This window comes from Ursus maritimus, unplaced genomic scaffold (genome assembly GCF_017311325.1).
Source record: "Ursus maritimus isolate PB19 unplaced genomic scaffold, ASM1731132v1 scaffold_21, whole genome shotgun sequence".
Classification (NCBI taxonomy): domain Eukaryota; kingdom Metazoa; phylum Chordata; class Mammalia; order Carnivora; family Ursidae; genus Ursus; species Ursus maritimus.
Genome location: NW_024424564.1, coordinates 13,276,731 through 13,296,668, shown reverse-complemented (window position 1 = coordinate 13,296,668; position 19,938 = coordinate 13,276,731). Strand labels below are relative to the sequence as shown.

The following is a 19,938-nucleotide window of genomic DNA, read 5'->3' as shown; positions in this document are numbered from 1 at the left end:
ATTATTCCGCCGAGGTAGCGCCCCCTGTCAGCGGCCTGGTCCGCTCACCTGCAGGCCGCCTGCACCTACCTCTCTGGTCTTCTGTTTCTACCAGGCTGGCGTGGCTCTGGAAGGCGTGGGCCACTTCCTCCCCAGATCGGCCGAGGAGAAGCACAAGGGTGCCCAGCACGTCTCGTAGAGGCCAAAACGCGGCAGCCAGGCCCTCCTCCGGGACGCCCGTCCCGTGGAAGCTGCGCGGTTCTGGAGAAGAACCTGAAGCTGGCCCTTCTGGGTCGGCCTGCCCCGGTTCTACCCGCGCAGCCCGCCAGCGCTGTGAGTCCCGGAGAACCACGTCCCATCCGAGCGCCGAAGCTCAGCAAGAAGATGGCAACCAGCTGGCTAGCTCCGCAGGCTGGCGGCCCCCAGGCTGGGCTGGGTGGGTGTCTCTTCCAAAGGCTCACCCTTTGAGACGCCCGTCTGGCATCGCCCTGGTGCCAGGGCTCCTGCCTGAGCCTCTCCCTGCAGCCGTGACGCAGCTTTTGAGCCACTCTGGAGCCTCCTCCAGAGCAGCCGACCAAATGGAAACAATAAAGCTTTTTGCACACAAAAAAAATCTCTACCATTTCCAACGCCAATTTATACTTTTGCTTTGCATAGACACTGCACCTCAGTTTTCCTCTTCAGCTGAGGGAAGGTGGCAAGTGCAAACCCCTGCTAATGCTTTGAGAACTTCACCCTCCATCATTTTGATCATACGCTCTTCTCCTCTCCTGCCCATATCAGTATGTTTTCTTTAAAACCAAAAGCCTCCCCATGATCAATGCCCCTTGAAAGTGTTCACTCAGACATACCAATTCTATTAGTGTCACCACAATATCCGCTTGCCTTGTCCCATTTCTGGGCTCTCTCAAGAAGAAATAAGTAACATTTGAGATAGTTCCTTGATCATTATGCTAACAAAATTCTTTATAGACACACATACATACATATATTTTTACATATGTATAATACATATACCATCTATGCATAAAATACATATTTATCCATCTGTTCTACCTAAAGAAAAGGCTCTGCCAAGCGCTCAGCTTTTATCATGTCCTGGGCAGATGACGTCCTAAAGGCCAGTCCTGCCCACACCCTGAGGACCCATGATGACCTGATTCCCCAGGGACAATCTGTGAAGCAAGGGAAGCCAAGCTGAAGGCTCACAATCGATTTTCAGACCCTGATGTGAAAAAGTGAGCCCAACCCATCAGGCTCCTCTCTTGGTAATTTGGGAAACAATAGGAGATGGGGCTCACGCGTGATGGTGCTGAGGGTGGAAAGGGGGCTTGGGCCCGGACGAGCCTCATGCATGCTGACCTTGTGAGGGGGTAGAAACCACAGGAGGCTAAAGGCAGTCAAGAAGCTGCCTGGAACAGAGGAAAACAAAAATGGAGTAGACGACAGTATGGAAAAGCAGGGGGCAAGTGGTCCTGGTTTTAAGGATCATAAACATGGGGAAAAAGAACAAAGGACGCCTGGGGCTTAGGAGGAGGAAAGGGAGAGCACCAAAGCACGAAAGGAGGTTAGAAATGAGCAAACAACTGAGCAATCACAGGTGTGATGTGGGATCCTCTGACTTGGCTTTAAGCCCTTATGTGTCATATTCCTTTAAAAAAAAAAAAAAAAGAAAAGAAAAAAGAGGAAGAGAAAAAAAGCAAACTCTGACACTCTCTCTAAAACACACAAAATGGGGCGCCTGGGTAGCTCAGTTGATTAAGCATCTGCCTTCAGTTCAGGTCATGATCCCGGGGTCCTGGGATGGAGCCCCACATCAGACTTCTTGCTCAGTGGGGAGCCTGCTTCTCCCTCTGCCTGCCACTCCCCTGCTTGTCCTCTCTTTCTCTCTCTCTCTCTCTGACAAATAAATAAATAAATACAATCTTTTTAAAAATAACTAAATAAAATAAAACACACAAAATGTCTGAAACTCTCATCAAGGACAAACTTGCCCCAAAGGACAGTCAAGCTTCTCACCTATTTGCAACTAAATCAAGAAAGAACCTTCCCTATGGGGTATGGATTTACATTCTGTTCTGAAGACAGGGTCCATGCAGCTGAGCACATGCCAGACAAGGGAAAGGCAGCACCATGACAGTCCACACGTTTTATTAGTGTGAACAGAATAAACAGAGCCCTACCATGCACTCTAGCAGTCAACACGTTACATTATGGCCCGTCTTGAAGTTTCTGTCCCACACCATGCACGAGGCACGGTCCTAACCCCAGTCCCGAGGTCGCCAACTTCATCCCAACCGGGATCTGGGATTAGATATGAAACTCTCCCGTTCGCCCTCCATTTGACAGGGAATTTCCCTTTCTGTGTAAAGCGAACACCTTTATTTTCTATTATGGCTGCTTATAGGAACCTTTGCACCATTCCTGCTGGAACTTCTACTTTCACCGGGGAAGCTGGACACTGAAAGGGGTTACTGACAAGTCAAATCAGAAGTACAGTTCCAGCGCATTTTCCCGACCCTGCAGAGTATACACAAAAATGGCCCCATGCCTTGGGAGAGCAGCAAACACAATGGTGAAAATGGAGCGCTTGGCATGTGGCCTGCCAGTCTCATTATTTTACAATTACAGCTGGATGTGAAACATCAGTGTTGGCATTTAAATCCCAAGTTGGTGAGGGTTTAAAATGGCTCGTGTCTGCCTTCTGCAAACGTTAAAGTGAAGACAAGGCTGGTGTGTTCAACCAGCATGTGTTTCCCCTAATCAGCTAGCCGCGAGTCGCAGAAAAGAGTTACACGGGTACTTACTACTTATAACCCATGGCCACATCCACAAAATACTTTCTTCTCTGTCGATAAACATTGTCCTTAAATCCCTTAAACAGAAAAGAGATTAAGTTATTTAACAAAGTGCCAAAAATTCGGCTGCAGCAGGCCTGAAAGAAAATTGCTGTGGTGTTTACTGAGCGTTCGAGTCAAATGTGAATTTTATCCTTGGATGACCATCTTGACGGCACAGGCAGAAGCGAACGGCGCTTACAGTAAAACCTCATTACATTTGGGTTGGGCTAATTTGGGGTGCGTGGGAATTCAGGCTAAAGTGAACGGTATCTTTGGTGTTCAAGTATCATTTACGGGTAATTGATGTTAATCACAAGTTAATCTTACCCTGTTCATTAAAACGGGTCCCTTTAACATGGTTATTCAGTAAGTTAACCTAAGTGTAATTGCTTTGGGTAAATAGCCAATAAATGCACATTTGTTAAAAATGCTATCATTCAGAATAATCACTGAATCCCCCAAATTAGCATGGATTAAAGAGGTTTTGCTGTTTTTTATGAGTATAGCCACATAATACAAAATTGATGATAAGGGATTCGTGCACAGGGTACAAGTGAGCTCCGTTCCACTCTGAGTTCCCCTTGATTCTGTTTAGTCTGCAGGAACTGCAAGACTTCTATCCGTCATCATGCTCTGGGGGAGTTCCACATCCTGTCTGTCATCGTTCTGTCCAGTGGAATACTTCTGAGAGGAGCTTCCCGCTTTACTCAAGAATCTCTCCTCTTGTCAACAGACCTTCCAGTGTCCTTTCCTTCAGGTACTTTCAATCAATTCTTTCTGGGGTGTTTTCTTCAAACCCAGAAAGGAATTGTTTTTATTAAACTTATGTCTGCAACCCTGTGACCTCAAAGGGTAACCAGGAAGCAGTGGAGAATGGCAGCCAGGCGAGACAGGACACTGGAAACATGGGCTCTGAGAGGAGAGCTGAGACAGGCCATGAAGGCCCAGACTACCCCTGCTCTGCCTTGCACGCCTCTGCAAAAACCCTCAAACACAGAGAAAATCATTCTGTTCTCTTGTATGGTTGCAGGAGAACTGGCCTTGAGGACTGTCTGCTGGGCTGAGGTAAAGGACTTCCACTGCCAACAGCCTTTCTCTCAAAAGAGCATTACTGTTAGCAGAAGACAGAGAGAGGACCCAGGGATCACCCAGACACCCTGAAGAAATGAAATATGCCTGCTGGAGAAGCTAACACTTTCTTCTGCTTTGAATTGAGAGTTTTCAAACTGGTGTTCACAGGCAGGCTTCCAAAGCCTTACCACGTGTATACACAAAACGTTGTGATCAAGCTACCGCATTCACAAATGGGTCTGTGACCTAAACAAGGTCTCTGCTCTATAGAGGAAAGCACGAGTTTCAAGTCACTAGTAATACCAGGCAGCCTAGAATGGCAAAACTGAAGAGTTCGGAGCACCTTCATTACTCAGAAGGAAAGCAGGCCACGACAAAAGGCAGAGTCATGTGAAAAGCACAGCACCTGTTCCCCAGTTCCTGCCAAACCAGACACCATCCTGCAAGCATCATTATGGGCTGGGCTTCCTGAAGATTCTCAACTGTCTCTCCTTGGCAGACACCTGCACCTTTTCCAGGCATGCAAGAGAGTGATTTACTCATCATGCCTCATTAGCCTAGTACGGCAGTGATTATGCAAATGTCGCAGGCGATCCGGAGCTGCCAGGATTGAACTGCGGACTAGCAAAATAAAATAGGACGCTAACTACACCAGTGATTACAGAGACAGAGCACTCCTTGGGCATCGATTCTGGACTGAAGGCAGGGGTAAGTTACCAGATAACATAGAGGACACCCATGCAATAATTGGGGCACACTTATACTAAGAAACGATTCCTTGTTTACCGGAAATTCAAATTTAACTGGGCACCCTATTTATGTATTTACTAAATCTGGCAACCCTAATCCCCAGAGAATATCTGCCGACACCCCTCCTTCCTCTCTCAGTTGAAATCAAGGGGAACCAGCCAGCACCCTAAAGTGCTCAGCCAAGCGTGCCTTGGCACTCGGGTAGCTATCCCAAATAGTTCAACCCTGGTGACATATTAGAATCCCCTGGGGAGCTTTAAAGAATACTCCAAACCTAGACACATTCTCAGAGGTTATGATTTAAGCACTCTGAGGTGAAATCCTGGCATCAGTATTTTTTTTTTAATCCCCCACAGATTATTTGAATGGAAAGCTCGGTTGAGAATCACTGAGCCAGCACATTAGTTCTCAACACTAGAGCTCATCCGAATCTCCTGCACATGCTTTTAAATGCAGATTCCAGGGTCCGTCCTGAAAGTTCTGATTCAGTGGGCTTCAGATGAGCCCCAAGGAACTCCATTTTTATTAAGCACTTTATGGCTGGGCCTTGAACCACACTTTGAGAGACCCTCCCAGTCTAGCTCCTTGCCGCCCCAAGTGTAGCAGACTTCCAGAGTAAGCCTCAGCTGGGAGCTCGCTAGACACGCGGAACCTCACTTTGCACGTTGAAAAGATCTTCCAGGTGGTTTGCCCAGCAAAGTTTGAGAGACACTGACCTAGATAGATGTTTAATGCTTTCTAGAGAGCCTCAGCAACCTGGCTCTTCCATTCCAGCTCCTTCTGAGCCATCTTTGTACAAGGGCACCATCCTGGTGCAGTAATCCCTGTCTCAGAACTGGGATTATTCCCAGGCACCAAAAGTCCTTAGACCACTTTTTCCATGCTCACCAAATAATAACATAAAAAAACACCAACCTACCAATACCAGATTTTGCATAATGAACATTTGGTGCACTTATAAAAGAAACACATGTGGTAAAAAAAAAAAAAATGGTGAATGAGGTCGGAGATTGCTAAGTACTTGTGATTAGTTCAACTGGCTGCACAGAAAATAAGAGAAGGTATCATAAGGGGGGTATAATTAGGAGTAATGGAACAGAATTAAACACAAGAAAATTGACACTGGGTATCAGAATCGATTTTTTCACAACAAGGTCAGTGATTCCTATGTTTGTTTCACTAACAAAGCTGACCCCCTTTCTCCGGGTTGAGTAATTGAAGAACTAGACTAAGGGGAGCATTTGGAAATAGGAGGTTAGCAAGAAATCCTTTACTATCCCGGCACTGATCTGAATGATTTGATACAGCACTTAAATTCCTGGGATTAGGCATTTACTCTTGCCAAAATGCTTTCCACTTGTTTTATTAACTAGGCATTTCAAATGCGCCTTGGAGGTCAATAAGGATTTTATTTCCACTTTTTACATAAAGAATTTGAGGTACAGAGGTAGAGGGACTTGCCCAAGGTCATCCTGCAAATTAACAGCTGGTATCTGGAAAGTCCTGTTACTGCTAAGCTCTTAAATCAGGCTTCTGTGCAAAGTCTGACTCCTCTGAAAGTGGGCCGGGGTGGGGAGGGATAACAAATGGATGATTCTTAAGGGCACTTTGACTGCTCAGGAGCCTTACATTTGACTTACTGTGAATTATTCTGAAATACTGGATTGGCAAATGTAACACACCATGTCTTTGAGTAAATTCAGCATCTAGAAAATAATGCAATTGAATTAGGTCTGTTTGACCATTTGCTTGAATGGTATGCTATAAATTGGTCTGAACTGGTATATTTTGCCAAATGACTAATTTGATTGAAACTTTCCCTCTTATTAAACTTGTCATAGGATCCTCTATAGCAATGGTTCTCAAACTTAACGTTGTTAAAACAAACTCCCAGGTAATGCTAATGAAGCCAAGCCTGGGACTACCTGGGAGACCCACTGCATAGGGTAATAGTCATGCGTCAGATTTCTAGATTTCCTCCATTTAAATAAAATGAATATCTTTAAACAATGACGCTCAGACCACAAAGCCCTTCTGTGAGCATGGCTGATCTGCTTGGGTTTTACCCTTTTATCTGCCCATTTGTACAAAGGGGCACTGGGGGGAAAAAGTGCTTGTAACAAATGAGTATATTGCTTACTTCTCCCAGACTCTTAACTGTACTTCATTCTGACCATAAAGAAGTTCCAAGTCTCTTGTGTGAAATAAAAACTGATGTAAAGGGGGAGGGAGGAAATAATGGGAAATGCTTACCTACGTAACATATTTCTTTAAAGGTGGTCGTTTTTATTGGAATAGAAGAGAGATAGTGGTAAATAGATTCAGGGTAGATGTGGGAAGAGATGTGTTTTCTAGCACGACCTTATTCGAAAACTCTCTGCCTTTCCATTGAGACTGAAGTCCACCGCATTATTCTACTCCTAACTACCTCCAGTCAAGGAAAATAGCAAGGAGAATTTTATTCTCTCACCAAGCCCCATAATGCCTAGTCCTCTCTCATTTCTCAAAGGGGTGATCAATTTCAGTTCATCGTTTTTCCAAGGGTCACCATCTGCAAGCATACTTCACGCTGTCTAATGCTACAGAAATATTCTCCAAGGTTTAGAATCTCTTCCTCTATCCAACCCTTTTAAGAACAAATGTTACGTGGAAATGCCATCCTTCTAATCTGCTTCCAGCCAACACATATGAAAAGGGAAGCTTTATCATTGGAAAGCCTGCTCTCAGTGATGGGGAATAACTAACAAATTGCTCTACAATAAAGCACACAACATGGGAGGCTGCCGGGCACATGCGTGGAGCTGGACCAGCATGTATGGAATGGATTTGACTGGACACTTACTGGGTGGTCGGCATCAAGCTCAGAACCATACATGAGAACTCTGTGAGAGCATTTGTCTAACTCAGAGATCTTCCGGGGGAACCAGGGCACGTCCTCTAGCTCTGTTGAAAACACAGTGCAGGTTCAAAAATATTAGCTCACAGATTGTATTTTCCTTGTTTGCAACATTTGTCAGATTGCTAAATCACCCGACAAGGAAAAGCTGGCCTTGCCTTCTTCCTCTGTCCAAACGTTCTCCGGTGGATTCAGCGTCACAATTGTAGTTTGAAATTTCAGCAACTGAATGAGCTCATTGAATTCGGTTTTGCCACACTCGCAGTCCACGAAGATTTCAACCTCTGAACTTCTTCGCCGGGATTTCCTAGACTCAATGTGAACCATGTTGACATGTTTTTCCTATGGAAATAAAAGCGACATCTCTAAATTACCTTCATGGCACAATAAAAGGGACGCCAAGGCTGTTCTTGTTCAACTCTTAACAGGTGCTAAGTGCCCACAAAGGAGAAAAAGACAATCCCTTGCTCTTTGGTTGACTAAACCATTGAAATGTTTCCAACCAGTGACTCTGTTAATTGGAATATAGACTGTATGTAGGTTTGCCCGTCTCATTTTTTAAAAAAAAGAAGAGGGTCAGGGTGCCTGGGTGATTCAGTCGTTAAGCGTCTGCCTTCGGTTCAGGTCATGATCCCAGGGTCCTGGGACCGAGCCCCACATTGGGCTCCCTCCTCTGCTGGGAGCCTGCTTCTTCCTCTCCCATTCCCACTGCTTGTGTTCCCTCTCTCACTGTCTCTCTGTCAAATAAATAAATAAATAAAATCTTTAAAAAAAATGATGAATTATAGGAAATACTTTAAAAAAAAAGAGGGTATACAAAACCATATAAAATGTATCATAATTATGAATAGCATCATTTTCCTGCATGGTTCACATCACACTGGGGGTGTGCATAGCTACTTGGGGGGGGTGGAAATCAGCTTATCACATCATCATATCATCCCCAAATTTATATTTTTATTTTCATATATTTCCAAAAAACATAGCTAAAACTCAACCCCCTGAGTGAATAGTGGTATAAGGTTTCCACTATACATTAAATTAAAGTTTAAAAATAACCTTTGAAAAAATACATAAATAGTACAAATGACAGGCAAATGAGGCAGACGTTGGGCAGGTGGTCTGCAAAGGACTGCCAGCTGGGAGACACAAGCCAAATAAAAGGAAGAAAAGCAGCCAAGAAATTACCTCTACAGGCAAAAACAAAAACAAAAAACAAAACAACAAAATAACAACAAAAAAAGACACCTCAGTGGGACCATTCATTAACTGTTCTGTTTCAGCGACGTCCAGACCAGCTTCATGCAAGGATGCATTGTTGTAACCACCCCCCCACAATGGATTTCCAGGGTAAAAGTCTCCTTACAATAAGGTGTTCAAGGGGCAGGGTGGGGTGGGCAGCAATTCAATATTTAAACATCAGGTTTAAACTTGCCCAGTGAGGCATCTTCCTTTCCCCTGAGTTAACTGAAGACTAAATTCTCATCTCCACCCTAACCCACCCCTGAATAAGCCCACACCTCCCCATCACACCGGCTGATATGCTGTGATTATCCATTCACATTCCTAATACAATCCTGGATGGTCTCGGAATTTTCAGCACAGGAGCAGGAGAGGTGGTTTCCAGAGCCAAGTTAACATCGAATCAAACAGCACCCCCTCTGTACAAAGAAGCTAGTCCTGTGACTGGGAAACCAGACGCCCTATTTCTGTTTTTATTAACCTTTACAGTCACGCCGTATTTTCTAAACTGGCTGATAATAAAGGTAAGACTAATAGGAAGGTCAAGAGTCTTCACACACATTGTGTCATTTTGCACTTTTAATGCCCATTGGTTGAAGCCGAGTGGATATTTTTAGACAAGGGAACTGAGGTCCAGATGGGTTAAGTGGTTTAGCTAAGACCCCATGACTAGCTGATGGCCAAGTGAAAACTCTGGGCTGCTAACTCTGTCTCCAGGGATTCTGGCCTGCCTTGGGGCGCCGAGGGGAGACAGCACTGGATGATATAATTATGTGTAAAATATTTCCTCAGATTTCCATTACCACTGTTTATGGGGCCTGATCCTTTCTTCCAGGTCAAGAGAGAACAGGGAAATATTTGCCAAATCAGGCTGCTAATTCCTGGTCTCTGGTCATCAAAGAGACCTCACAATAGAGGCCTCATATCTGTACCCTTTACAAGGCACTTTCATTCATATTTCTACATCACAACTACCTTGTTAAATAGGAATTATGATTGCTATTTTACAAGTGAAGAAATGGAAGTTAAGAAGCAGCTAGTGATTAACCAAGGTAGGAGAGCACAGGTCTGAATCCTCTGATTGCAATTCCAACCATCTTTCCGCGGCACTAGCAGCCCCAGGCACCCCGCAGAGCTAGGCTCCCTATCTTACAGCTCAAATCAGCAGCCAGCACCCCAAACAAAACGCATTTGTAAGGGACAATGCTTGCTGAAGGTTAAGGTAGCCATCAGGTCCTCCCTGGCCAGAGGGCAACAGTTTTTCTGGGGTTCCCTAACCTCACCCTCAACCAGGCTCTTTCTTGAGGGTTCAAGCCACCAAAAAAGGACCTGGAAAAAAGGCTGCTACATTTCTGTAAAATAGAGAGCTAGCCCTGGCTTCTATAGGAGAAGAGTGACTCATCTCCCCAACAGACTTGTTAAGTTCATGCAACAATGAGGCTCCAGGGAATACCAAATGCCTCTACTCATGCATCTCATTTGATGCAATAAATGTGCTCCCAGGACATGTGCACAATTCAGATGTTAACAAATCAGATGAGGCTGCAGTCTCTTGATATTTAAAGATACCCTCTTTGGCTCCTTTTGCCAAACAAAAGGGGTGAGGCTCACTTTTTTTTTTTTTTAAGATTTTATTTTTTATTTATTTGAAGAGATAGAGACAGCCAGCGAGAGAGGGAACACAAGCAGGGGGAGTGGGAGAGGAAGAAGCAAGCTCATAGCGGAGGAGCCTGACGTGGGGCTCGATCCCATAACGCCGGGATCATGCCCTGAGCCGAAGGCAGACACTTAACCGCTGTGCCACCCAGGCACCCCGAGGCTTACATTTTTTAATTACTGACTTTCTTATCTGGCGATAGTCTGCGGAATTACTAGTAGGTTCACTTGGAATTAATAAAACATAGTAGACACAAATCTGCTTATTTCATTGTTTGGCAGACAAACTTCCCTTATAAAGCTTCATGAAATCTGGCTTCTTCGAATCTTGGAACATATTACCCAGAAACGGACTCAGTAAGCTCTCACAGCAGAGGACAGGTTTGTAACTGGGCACCCGGTCCCTTTTAAGGTTAGGTCATGATGTTGACATTCACCTGGAAGAGGTTCAGCACTTTCACCAACCCTCCAACTTCGTTTCTCAGTGAGAATACAACAGCCGTCTTGCCGCCTTCGGGACTGGTTTCACTTTTGCTGTTTCCCTTGTTGCTTTTTTTATCCTCCTTTTTGCCAGAGTTAGCTTTACTTAACTTCAAGAAGGTAGAAACACACACACACACACATTGGTTAGGACCCCAGAGTTCTCGGAACTAGATTTTTGGTCAGATATTCCATTCATATGCTAGAAGCTACAGCAATCACATAAACTCAAAGACAAGTTGCCACATCTCTCATAACTTCCAATCCTAAACACCTATCTAATTTGCTCTGGGACACTAGTTTCCGGTACTCTAAGATACCCAGTGGTCAGAATTAAAGGGGGTCAGATTTCCTTCATTTTATTTAATAGCAACAAAAATCTGACCATCATAAATTATCAAGTCTCATATATGACTAAGTCCTGCTTTACTTTCTAGATTTATTTTACAGCATGAAATTTGGTCTGTGAGCCTAGTTGCAAAACATGGAAACTATATTAATTACTAAACATAACAAAAATAAGACCAAACATATTTTTCACAACAATAATTTTACTTTCAATTACATCTTTAAAACAAAATATTCATTTCATTCTGAAATATGTCAGGACATGCACGAAAATTGACCACCTTACTTTCTGCAATTAGACCCACATGGTCAGTGTGAATCTATTTACAGAAGTTCAACGCAGAGGAGCATATTCAATTAAGGTCATCTGTGTCAGCAGATGATTCCTGAAAAGTGGCTGTGGAAATCCAGCCATGAATAAGAGAAAAAGGAGAAGGAAGGAAGGAAGGAAGGAAGGAAGGAAGGAAGGAAGGAAGGAAGGAAGGAAGGAAGGAAGGAAGGAAGGAAGGAAAAGGGAAAGGAAGGGAAGGGAAGGAAGGAAAAGGGAAAGGAAGGGAAGGGAAGGGAAGGGAAGGGAAGGGAAGGGAAGGGAAGGGAAGGGAAGGGAAGGGAAGGGAAAGGAAAAGGAAAGAAAGGAAAGGAAAGGAAAAGGAAGGAAGGAAGAGAAAGAGAGAAAGAGAGAAAACTAGCTAAGCAGCTAGAGTAAAATCTGAGACACTGAAAAAGATTAACACTGCATTAGCCACTCAAGTTACTATAATACAGAACTAAGTGATGACTATTAGTTCTATTGGTTAAAGACAAAAATGGCAGATTTCAGAAACTCGGATCACACTATCAGAAATACCGAATAAAAAAGCTGGAAACTTTCAGTTAAAAGACAAAGTGAAGTTAGGGTGTACTTTTTTGTGTTCTTTTTATGCAAATGGAGACATGGGCGAACAGAGAAGTTTCTCCCTGGCTAATAGTAGTACAGTGCAATCAGACCAGTCTATCACTTCCTCACGAAACTGAGAAAAGTACATGTGATACGGAACCCAGTGAATAGGGACTTGCCACTCTCTTCCTCTGACTTCCCCACTGGCTTTATTTTCACGCGTGTCACATTTTCTCATGGCCTCACTCACTAGATTTTTATATCATGGAAGTGAATATTTTATTAGTTATGACTCGAAGGAGGAAAGTGTATGCAGACATTGGCATTTGACAGTATGTTTAGTCATTAAAAGCGCAAATGTCTCTGTACTCTCAACATCTGCCTTCTTCCCACCACATAACACAGCTCTTGTATTTTTAAGTAGAATTTTTTATATGAAAGGGTCATACATTAACCATAACTCTGAGTTCTTTGTTTTCCTTCTAGCAGTTCATTATGACTTCGAAATTCTTCAATGTAATATCTCATCCAAATATTCATGCTGTTTGGATGTTAAAAAATCTATTTACATTTTTGGTCTCGTTTCTGCAAATTGATTTAAACAGTTGTACAAAACTTGCCCTGATTACTTTTCAACATTTTTAGCAGTAATAATACACCAGTACAATCTAAACCTTCTGGCACGTGTTTGGAGCTGTGATATTAAAACAGAATTTTCTATGATACAGACTGAATTGTAATTGGTTTGATAAACTCTGTTACAGCAATGAAACAGCATGTAATATTTTTAATGACTAGGAATCTGAATACTTTTTTTTGTTCACTGTCTTTTTTATTAAATCCCATCACTATTACCTCAAATTAGGATCTAAAATCCTGCAAAATGTTAACTTTTTTCCCTGGTAATATTTAAATACAAAAACTGCCTTAAATACTGAAACAAATGGTGTATTGTGTTCATTACTCCGTCAATTAAAATGAAAGATGGAGTAATGAGGAAAGCAGGAAAACTTTTGAAAGGAACCGATCTTTCTTTTACCCCAGTAATCAGCACCTATAGGCAAGAATAAAAGCATTACTTGTGTGTTTAAAGAACAGGCTTTGTAGATGGGAAGGAGTATAAGAGACACAATAATCTTGCAGGAACCATAGAAATCTATTTAATTTCTTCTCCCTGTTCCTACTCCTAATAAGTGGCCTTTCAAAATCCTACACACTTTTTTTGGTTGTAGATATAAGACATTGGTTCATACAACCTCTTGCTCTTGGTGTTTAGGAACCCCTTTACTTTCTCATAAACTTTGAGGAAAGGAAGTTTAGAACACAGTGATCAGGACACCCACTTTATGGAGAGAGAAGGAAGACTGAGGCAGACAGGAGGGAGGCAGAGTATACAGATGCTAGAGGAACGAATTGAGGTGTGTGTGCTTACTCTACATCGGGTGTCCACATGGCAAGGATAAGACGCTCGCTATCCTAGAAGGCACTCCTCTAGAGTGCCAGCTACTCAGTACTCACTGTTAAGCTGCCAAGGAGCTGAGGATCTTCAGGCACCGCTGAATCCAGAGAAAGCCCTCTCCTTGCCCAGTATTTACTGGAAAACATCATCATTGCCGGCTGCATGGATCCCGATGTAATTTTCTTCCTCTGCAGCAGGAGGGCACTAAAGGGGCAGTAGCAGTGCTGGCGGAGACAGAGAGGAAGGGGTGTAGGGAGAGCAGCCGGCTCCAGGCTCTGTCCAGAACCCTGGTGCTGAAGAAAGAGCAATGAGAATCGTCCTCTCCCCAGGCTCCTTTATATGAGTGACTGGGGACTGATGGAAAGCTGATTAGAAAAAAACTCATTTCTGGCTGCCGATGGCCACGGTCAGATTACAGACCTGAAGCCTGGGGTTATCTGTGTTTCTGGTGCAGTCTGTTTCATAGGTCGAATAGACGTTTGGGTGTGGGTGGTGGAGAACAATACATAATGGAGTGTTATATGTAAAAGAAAACATCTGTCCCCTGATATAGGCTCTCATCTCTCAAACCTGATATTGGCAAGCTAACCTCAGCCTTTAGGAGACTATAAGTTCAAAGGTTTTGTGCTTTCTTCCCCAAAGGAGGAAAATTAGAAAGATCAGCATTACTGAATCCTTAAGCCATTGCGTCTCATGTTAATAAGTGTTTTCTGCTCTGATGTGTTACGATTATAGTATATGTGTGTGATGGTTTTCATAGAAGGCACTGCTTCCCAGTCCTGTGATGCCGCTATGTGGTGATGTTCAGGCAACTGTACTGCAAACGAAACGTAAGGCTTTGATTTAGCCACATACAGGTACAGTTGAGACACTAACCCTAGAATCTTCCTCACTACGTGGGAAGGAAAGGGAAACTAAATGCCTATATATCAGTCATTCCTTTGATGCTGTTGATGGTTACTGAATTTTTGCTCTCCACTTATAACTAGATCAAACCCAACAATTTGAAATGCTGAGATCAATTGAAGTACTTACTATTCAAACTTTAGTAAGTGATAAAATTCACCATGTCACGGGAAAATATTACCAATATCGTAAAGGATGGAAGACTCTTGATCAAATGTGCTTGTTTGACTGCAAAAACTAAACAAAACCTGGGCGTCACTGCTTCTCTGTACAGAAAACAAGATGAGAAATTTTCAAAACCAAATGGATGATTTAATGTTAACAGGGCATTGTTTCTGGAATCTTGAAGGACATAATTATTATTTGACCTAATTTTGGAAATATTATTTGGCATGAATTTCCTCTAAAAATCACCTCTGATGAACTAATAGGAAAGTGAAGCGTTTTTTTTTTTTTAAGATTTTATTTCTAAGAAATCTCTACATCCAACTTGGAGCTCAAACTTACATCCCCAAGATCAAGAGTCACATGCTCTACGGACTGAGCCACGCAGGTGCCTCCAGGAAGGTGAAGTTTAAATACATTGATTGAGGTTTAGAATATAGGATTTTAAGGTTGTCCAACACTGTTCTAAAACATTTAGTAAAGTCATGCCACTTCTTTCTATTAAAAAAATTAAATAAATTCATACATTGATTGAAGTAATGATAATAACAATAACTAATGTTACTGAGTGCTTAGTATTTGCCAATCTCTATTCTAAGAAAATTTTTTGGTTAATACGTGATTGATCATCACAACAACACTTGCAAGGCAGTACTATTATTTCCATTTTATATAAAGAGAAACTGAGGGACAAAGAATTTAGGTAACTTGCCAAAAAGGTTCATGCAATTAAAGAGGAAGAATTTAAATTCAGGCAGTCTGGCTCCAAACCCCATGCTCTCAACTATTACATTCTACAGCCTCTTAAGTATTTCAAACAAGGAAACATAAGTAGGCTTGAGAGACCACACATAGATAATTTCAGCTAGAATAGGGCTTGGGATGATGTGTAATTCAACAAAACTTTGTTAAGTGGTCACTTTGTGTTAGGCATTGAAACTGAGTCCTGGAGATGCAAAGATGAATGAGATACAGTGCCTCCCCTCAAGGAAATCACAAACTGCAAGAAGCATACAATAAATAAGTGAAACAAAATATATCAACTTATCTACAGAAGACATTAGAAGCATGAAAGTCAGGAGAGGCTTCTAGGAGGCATCGCCTGAGCTGAATATTTAAAAGTGAGTTTGTTCTCAGTATTTACTCTAGAGAAATGAACCTATATTCAAACAAAAACCTGTACACAGGTCCATAAGGTCAAATACTGGAAACAGCCCGAATGTCCTTCAGTGGGTGAATGGATACACAAACTGTGGGACGTTCACAAAATGGGATACTACTTAGCAACAAAAAGGAACCAACAATTAATAAACACAACCTAAATGAATCTCAAAGGCATTATGCCAAGTGAAAGAAGTCAGGCTTAAAAGGTCATGTACATTTACAGGACATTCTCAAAAAGATAAAACCATAGTGATGGAGAACTGATCAGTAGTTGTCAGGGTTTATGGGTGGGGGAGGGTGTGACTCCAAAGGGATAGCCAGAGGGAGTTTGAAGGACAAAATTATATATCCTGATTATGGTGGTGGTTACACTGATCTATCCATATCAAAATTCACAGAACTGCTCAATAAATTGATTTTACTACACACTGATTTAAAAACAAAATTCTAAGGGGCACCTGGGTGGCTCAGTCGGTAAGTGTCTGCCTTCCAGCTCAGGTCATGGTCCCAGCATCCCGGGGTCCTGGGATCGAGCCCCATGTCAGGCTCTCTCTTCAGTGGGGAGCCTGCTTCTCCCTTTCCCTGCCCCCCCCCAACTTGTGCTCTCTCTCACTGTCTTTCTCTCAAATAAATAAGATCTTTTAAGAAATTAAATAAATAAAAGTTTAAAAGCTTCCAAAAAAGGTTTGTGTTTATTAATCAAAATGGAAAGGGAGACATAAAGGAGGTAATTCTGGGTAGAATATAAGAAAATATACAGAGAACTGTTGTTCAACAATGCTGGAGTATGGGTCTGGGGCAAGAGTGCCCAGTGAGAGAGAAGGCTGAGGAGGAAAGCAGGGTCAAATCCTGCTAAACCTTGAATGGCATCCAGTGGGGTTTATACTTTATCACCTTATGCTGCAGGTGAAAGAGAGCAATTGGAAGGGCTTTATGCAAGTCAATAGCATAACCACATTGGTATTCTGGAAAAGCAGTATCTTGGAGGAGGACTTCGAGACTGAAGTCATACACCACTTAGGACTTGAAATAGTGTAGCCAGGAGATGATGTCCTGGATTAAGGCAATAGCATTAAGGATGCCATGAAAAAAAACAAGAGATGTTAAAGGGCAAAATCCATAGGACATCTCTACTTGGATGTGGGGGCAGGAAAAAAGGTGTCACAACATCTTTCAAGTTTCTGACTTGAGGCACTGGGTAAATGATAGGCATCATACACTAAACTAGACCACACATAAATACTAGCTATTTAGGAGAGAATTCCTAAAATTTGGATTTTATACAGATCACATGTGAATGGCCAAGTGAAGATGTCCAATAAACACTTAGATACATGGATTTTAACATAGAAATGAGACCTAAGCTGGATACAGAGCTTGAGGAATTGTCAAATAATTGAATTTACGTGAGTATAGCTTCACTCATGGAGAATATGTTGTCTGAGAAGACCGCCAAGAACAGAATCCTGACCAAATTTAAGAAGCAGTTTAAAGTAAGTCCAAAAAAGGAAAATAAGAAAGAAAAAAGTTCAGAGAGGTAGGAAAAGAAAAGCCAAGAGAAGATAAGTTTCCAGAAGACAAATATAAAATTTGAAAGGATAAAGATTGATTATTTGGAAATTTAAATGCCAGGAGCTAAAAAAATTATATTTGAAGAGGAAGCATTTACCATTTTTGCATTGGGACTATAGCCTGTGAAAGCTATACCTTAGTAGGATTTCGTCTGGGCGAGACAACCAGTTAGAGGGAGGAAAAATGACAAAAGCTTGAGTTAGGTGGTGACAGTTATGAATAGAAAAAGGATGTCAAAATGAGAATCAACAAGGAGTTGGAGGCTTACTGAATATTACTCCAAAAAAAAGAAGACGAAGTCATATATAAGAAAAAGATTAAACGATCAAGCTCCCATGGATGGAAATAGTGGCGTGTCCATTATTTCCAAAGAAGGAATAAGTTTTGGAATAAAAGAGGAATTTTAGAGACAGGGAATTTGAGTTGACTGTAGTACTATCAAGAGACTTTTTAAAAAAATTTTTTTTGATTGATGCATTTTTTTATTTTCAGCTATGGTGATGTGTTGTGTCATATATTTGTTTTCTATGTATTTCTTTTTTTAAAATTTAATTGTATTTACATTCAATCAATTAACATATAGTGTATTATTAGTTTCAGAGGTAGAGTTCGGCGATTCATCTGTTACATGGTACACCCAGTGTTCATTACATCATGTACCCTCCTTAATGCCCATCTCCCAATTACCCTATCTCCCCAACCCCCCCATCAAGTGACTTTAAATAGCATACAATTATGAATGTGGGACTGGAGTTTAGGAAATAGATTATAGCTGGGAATAGAAATTTTAAGGTAATTCAGTGACCATTAGCTGGCAAAATAAAAAAAATAAAGAGGAAAAAAGGACTGAAACCCTTGTACATTGTTGGGGAAAATGTAAACTGGTACAGCAGCCATGGAAAGCACTATGGCAGTTCCTCAAAAAGTGACAACAGAATCACATATAATCTAGCAATCATACTTCTGGATGGAGAGAGAGAGAGAGAGAGAGAGAGAGAGAGAGAGATATCCAAAGAATTGAAAGAAGGGTCTCAAAGAGATACTTGTATACCCATGTTCATAGCAGCATGATTCACAGTAGCCAAAAGGTTGACACAATCCAAGGGTTTGGATGAGTGGATAAGCAAAATTTGGTACACCCGTACAATGGAATATTATTCAGCCATAAAAAAGAATGAAATTCTGACACATGGTACAACATGGATGAACCTTGAGGACATAATGCTAAGTGAAATAAGCCAGTCACAACAAGACAAATACTACATGATTCCACTTATATGAGTTATCTTGAGTAGTCAATCTCAAGTAGAATTGTGGTTACCAAGAGCTGAGGGGGAGAGACAATGGGGTACAGAGGGACAATGGGGTACAGAGTTTCAGTTTTATAAGACAGAAAGTTCTGGAGATTGGTTGCACAACAATGTGAATATACTCAACACTACTGAGCCATACATTTAAAAACGGTTAAGATGGTAAATTTTAGGATTTTTTAAAAAATTAAGAATAAATAAATAAAAACCAAGAGAACCCAGGAACTAAACCACGGACAACACTCACAATTAAAGGCAGAGGGAAGGGGCGCCTGGGTGGCTCAGTCGTTAAGCGTCTGCCTTCAGCTCAGGGCGTGATCCCGGCATTATGGGATCGAGCCCCACATCAGGCTCCTCCACTGGGAGCCTGCTTCTTCCTCTCCCACTCCCCCTGCTTGTGTTCCCTCTCTCGCTGGCTGTCTCTATCTCTGTCAAATAAATAAATTAAATCTTTAAAAAAAAAAGGCAGAGGGAAAAGAGAAGTCATCAGGTGACAAGATAATAAAAGAAGGTGAAACATGAAGGCTTAGGAAAGAGATAAGAAAGACTTCCGGTCAATAGTTTCAAATACAACAGAGTAGAGGAAGGAAATGAGGACAAGAGGAAGACCATTAGATCTGGCTATGAAACTGTCATTGGTGACCTTAGAGAGTGCAGTTTTAGCAAAAAAGAGAATATAAAACCCAGATTACAGGAGTTAAAAAGACTGTGGGGTGCTGAAGTGCAGGCCACACGTCAGATCATCTATATAAGATATCAAAAGAGTCTTCTAAGTAAGAACGTAGATTTAACTACTTCTGCCCCTTCCAGAAATCCAACTAGAGCAATAGTATAAGATTTCCTTTCCTTTTTAGGGCACAAAAGAATAGCATAAAGTCGAGAAACAACAGCAACAGAAAATTTGGAGCTGGAAGGAAATGAAGGGTGATCAGACTTTGCAGACAGGAAGAAGCTAAACCTCAAGCTAGCAAAGACTAAGAAGCAACTCGGTTTACACTGGAGAAGCCTCTAGAAGTGGGAGCAAATGGAGGAGACTGACAAAGAGTGGTTGGAAGCCTGTTTATGAAGCAGTTAATTTCAAAACTTAACAAAGTTATAGTAATCAAATCTTGACAGTATAGGGGCGCCTGGGTGGCTCAGTCGTTGGGCGTCTGCCTTCGGCTCAGGGCGTGATCCCGGTGTTCTGGGATAGAGCCCCACATCAGGCTCCTCCGCTGGGAGTC

General features: G+C 42.1%; 1 protein-coding gene across 1 annotated transcript in view; it reads right to left on the bottom strand.

Annotated features, from left to right (window-relative positions):
* TPH2 (tryptophan hydroxylase 2) overlaps nt 1-19,938 on the bottom strand; it is a 107,267-nt gene that overhangs the window by 81,093 nt on the left and 6,236 nt on the right. The window contains exons 2-6 of the mRNA XM_008684308.2: nt 13,658-13,891; nt 10,872-11,024; nt 7,695-7,878; nt 7,483-7,583; nt 2,787-2,854 (exon numbers count right to left, since the gene is read on the bottom strand). Of these exons, the coding sequence (XP_008682530.2) occupies nt 2,787-2,854; nt 7,483-7,583; nt 7,695-7,878; nt 10,872-11,024; nt 13,658-13,891 (740 nt within the window). The remainder of the gene's footprint in view (nt 1-2,786; nt 2,855-7,482; nt 7,584-7,694; nt 7,879-10,871; nt 11,025-13,657; nt 13,892-19,938) is intronic.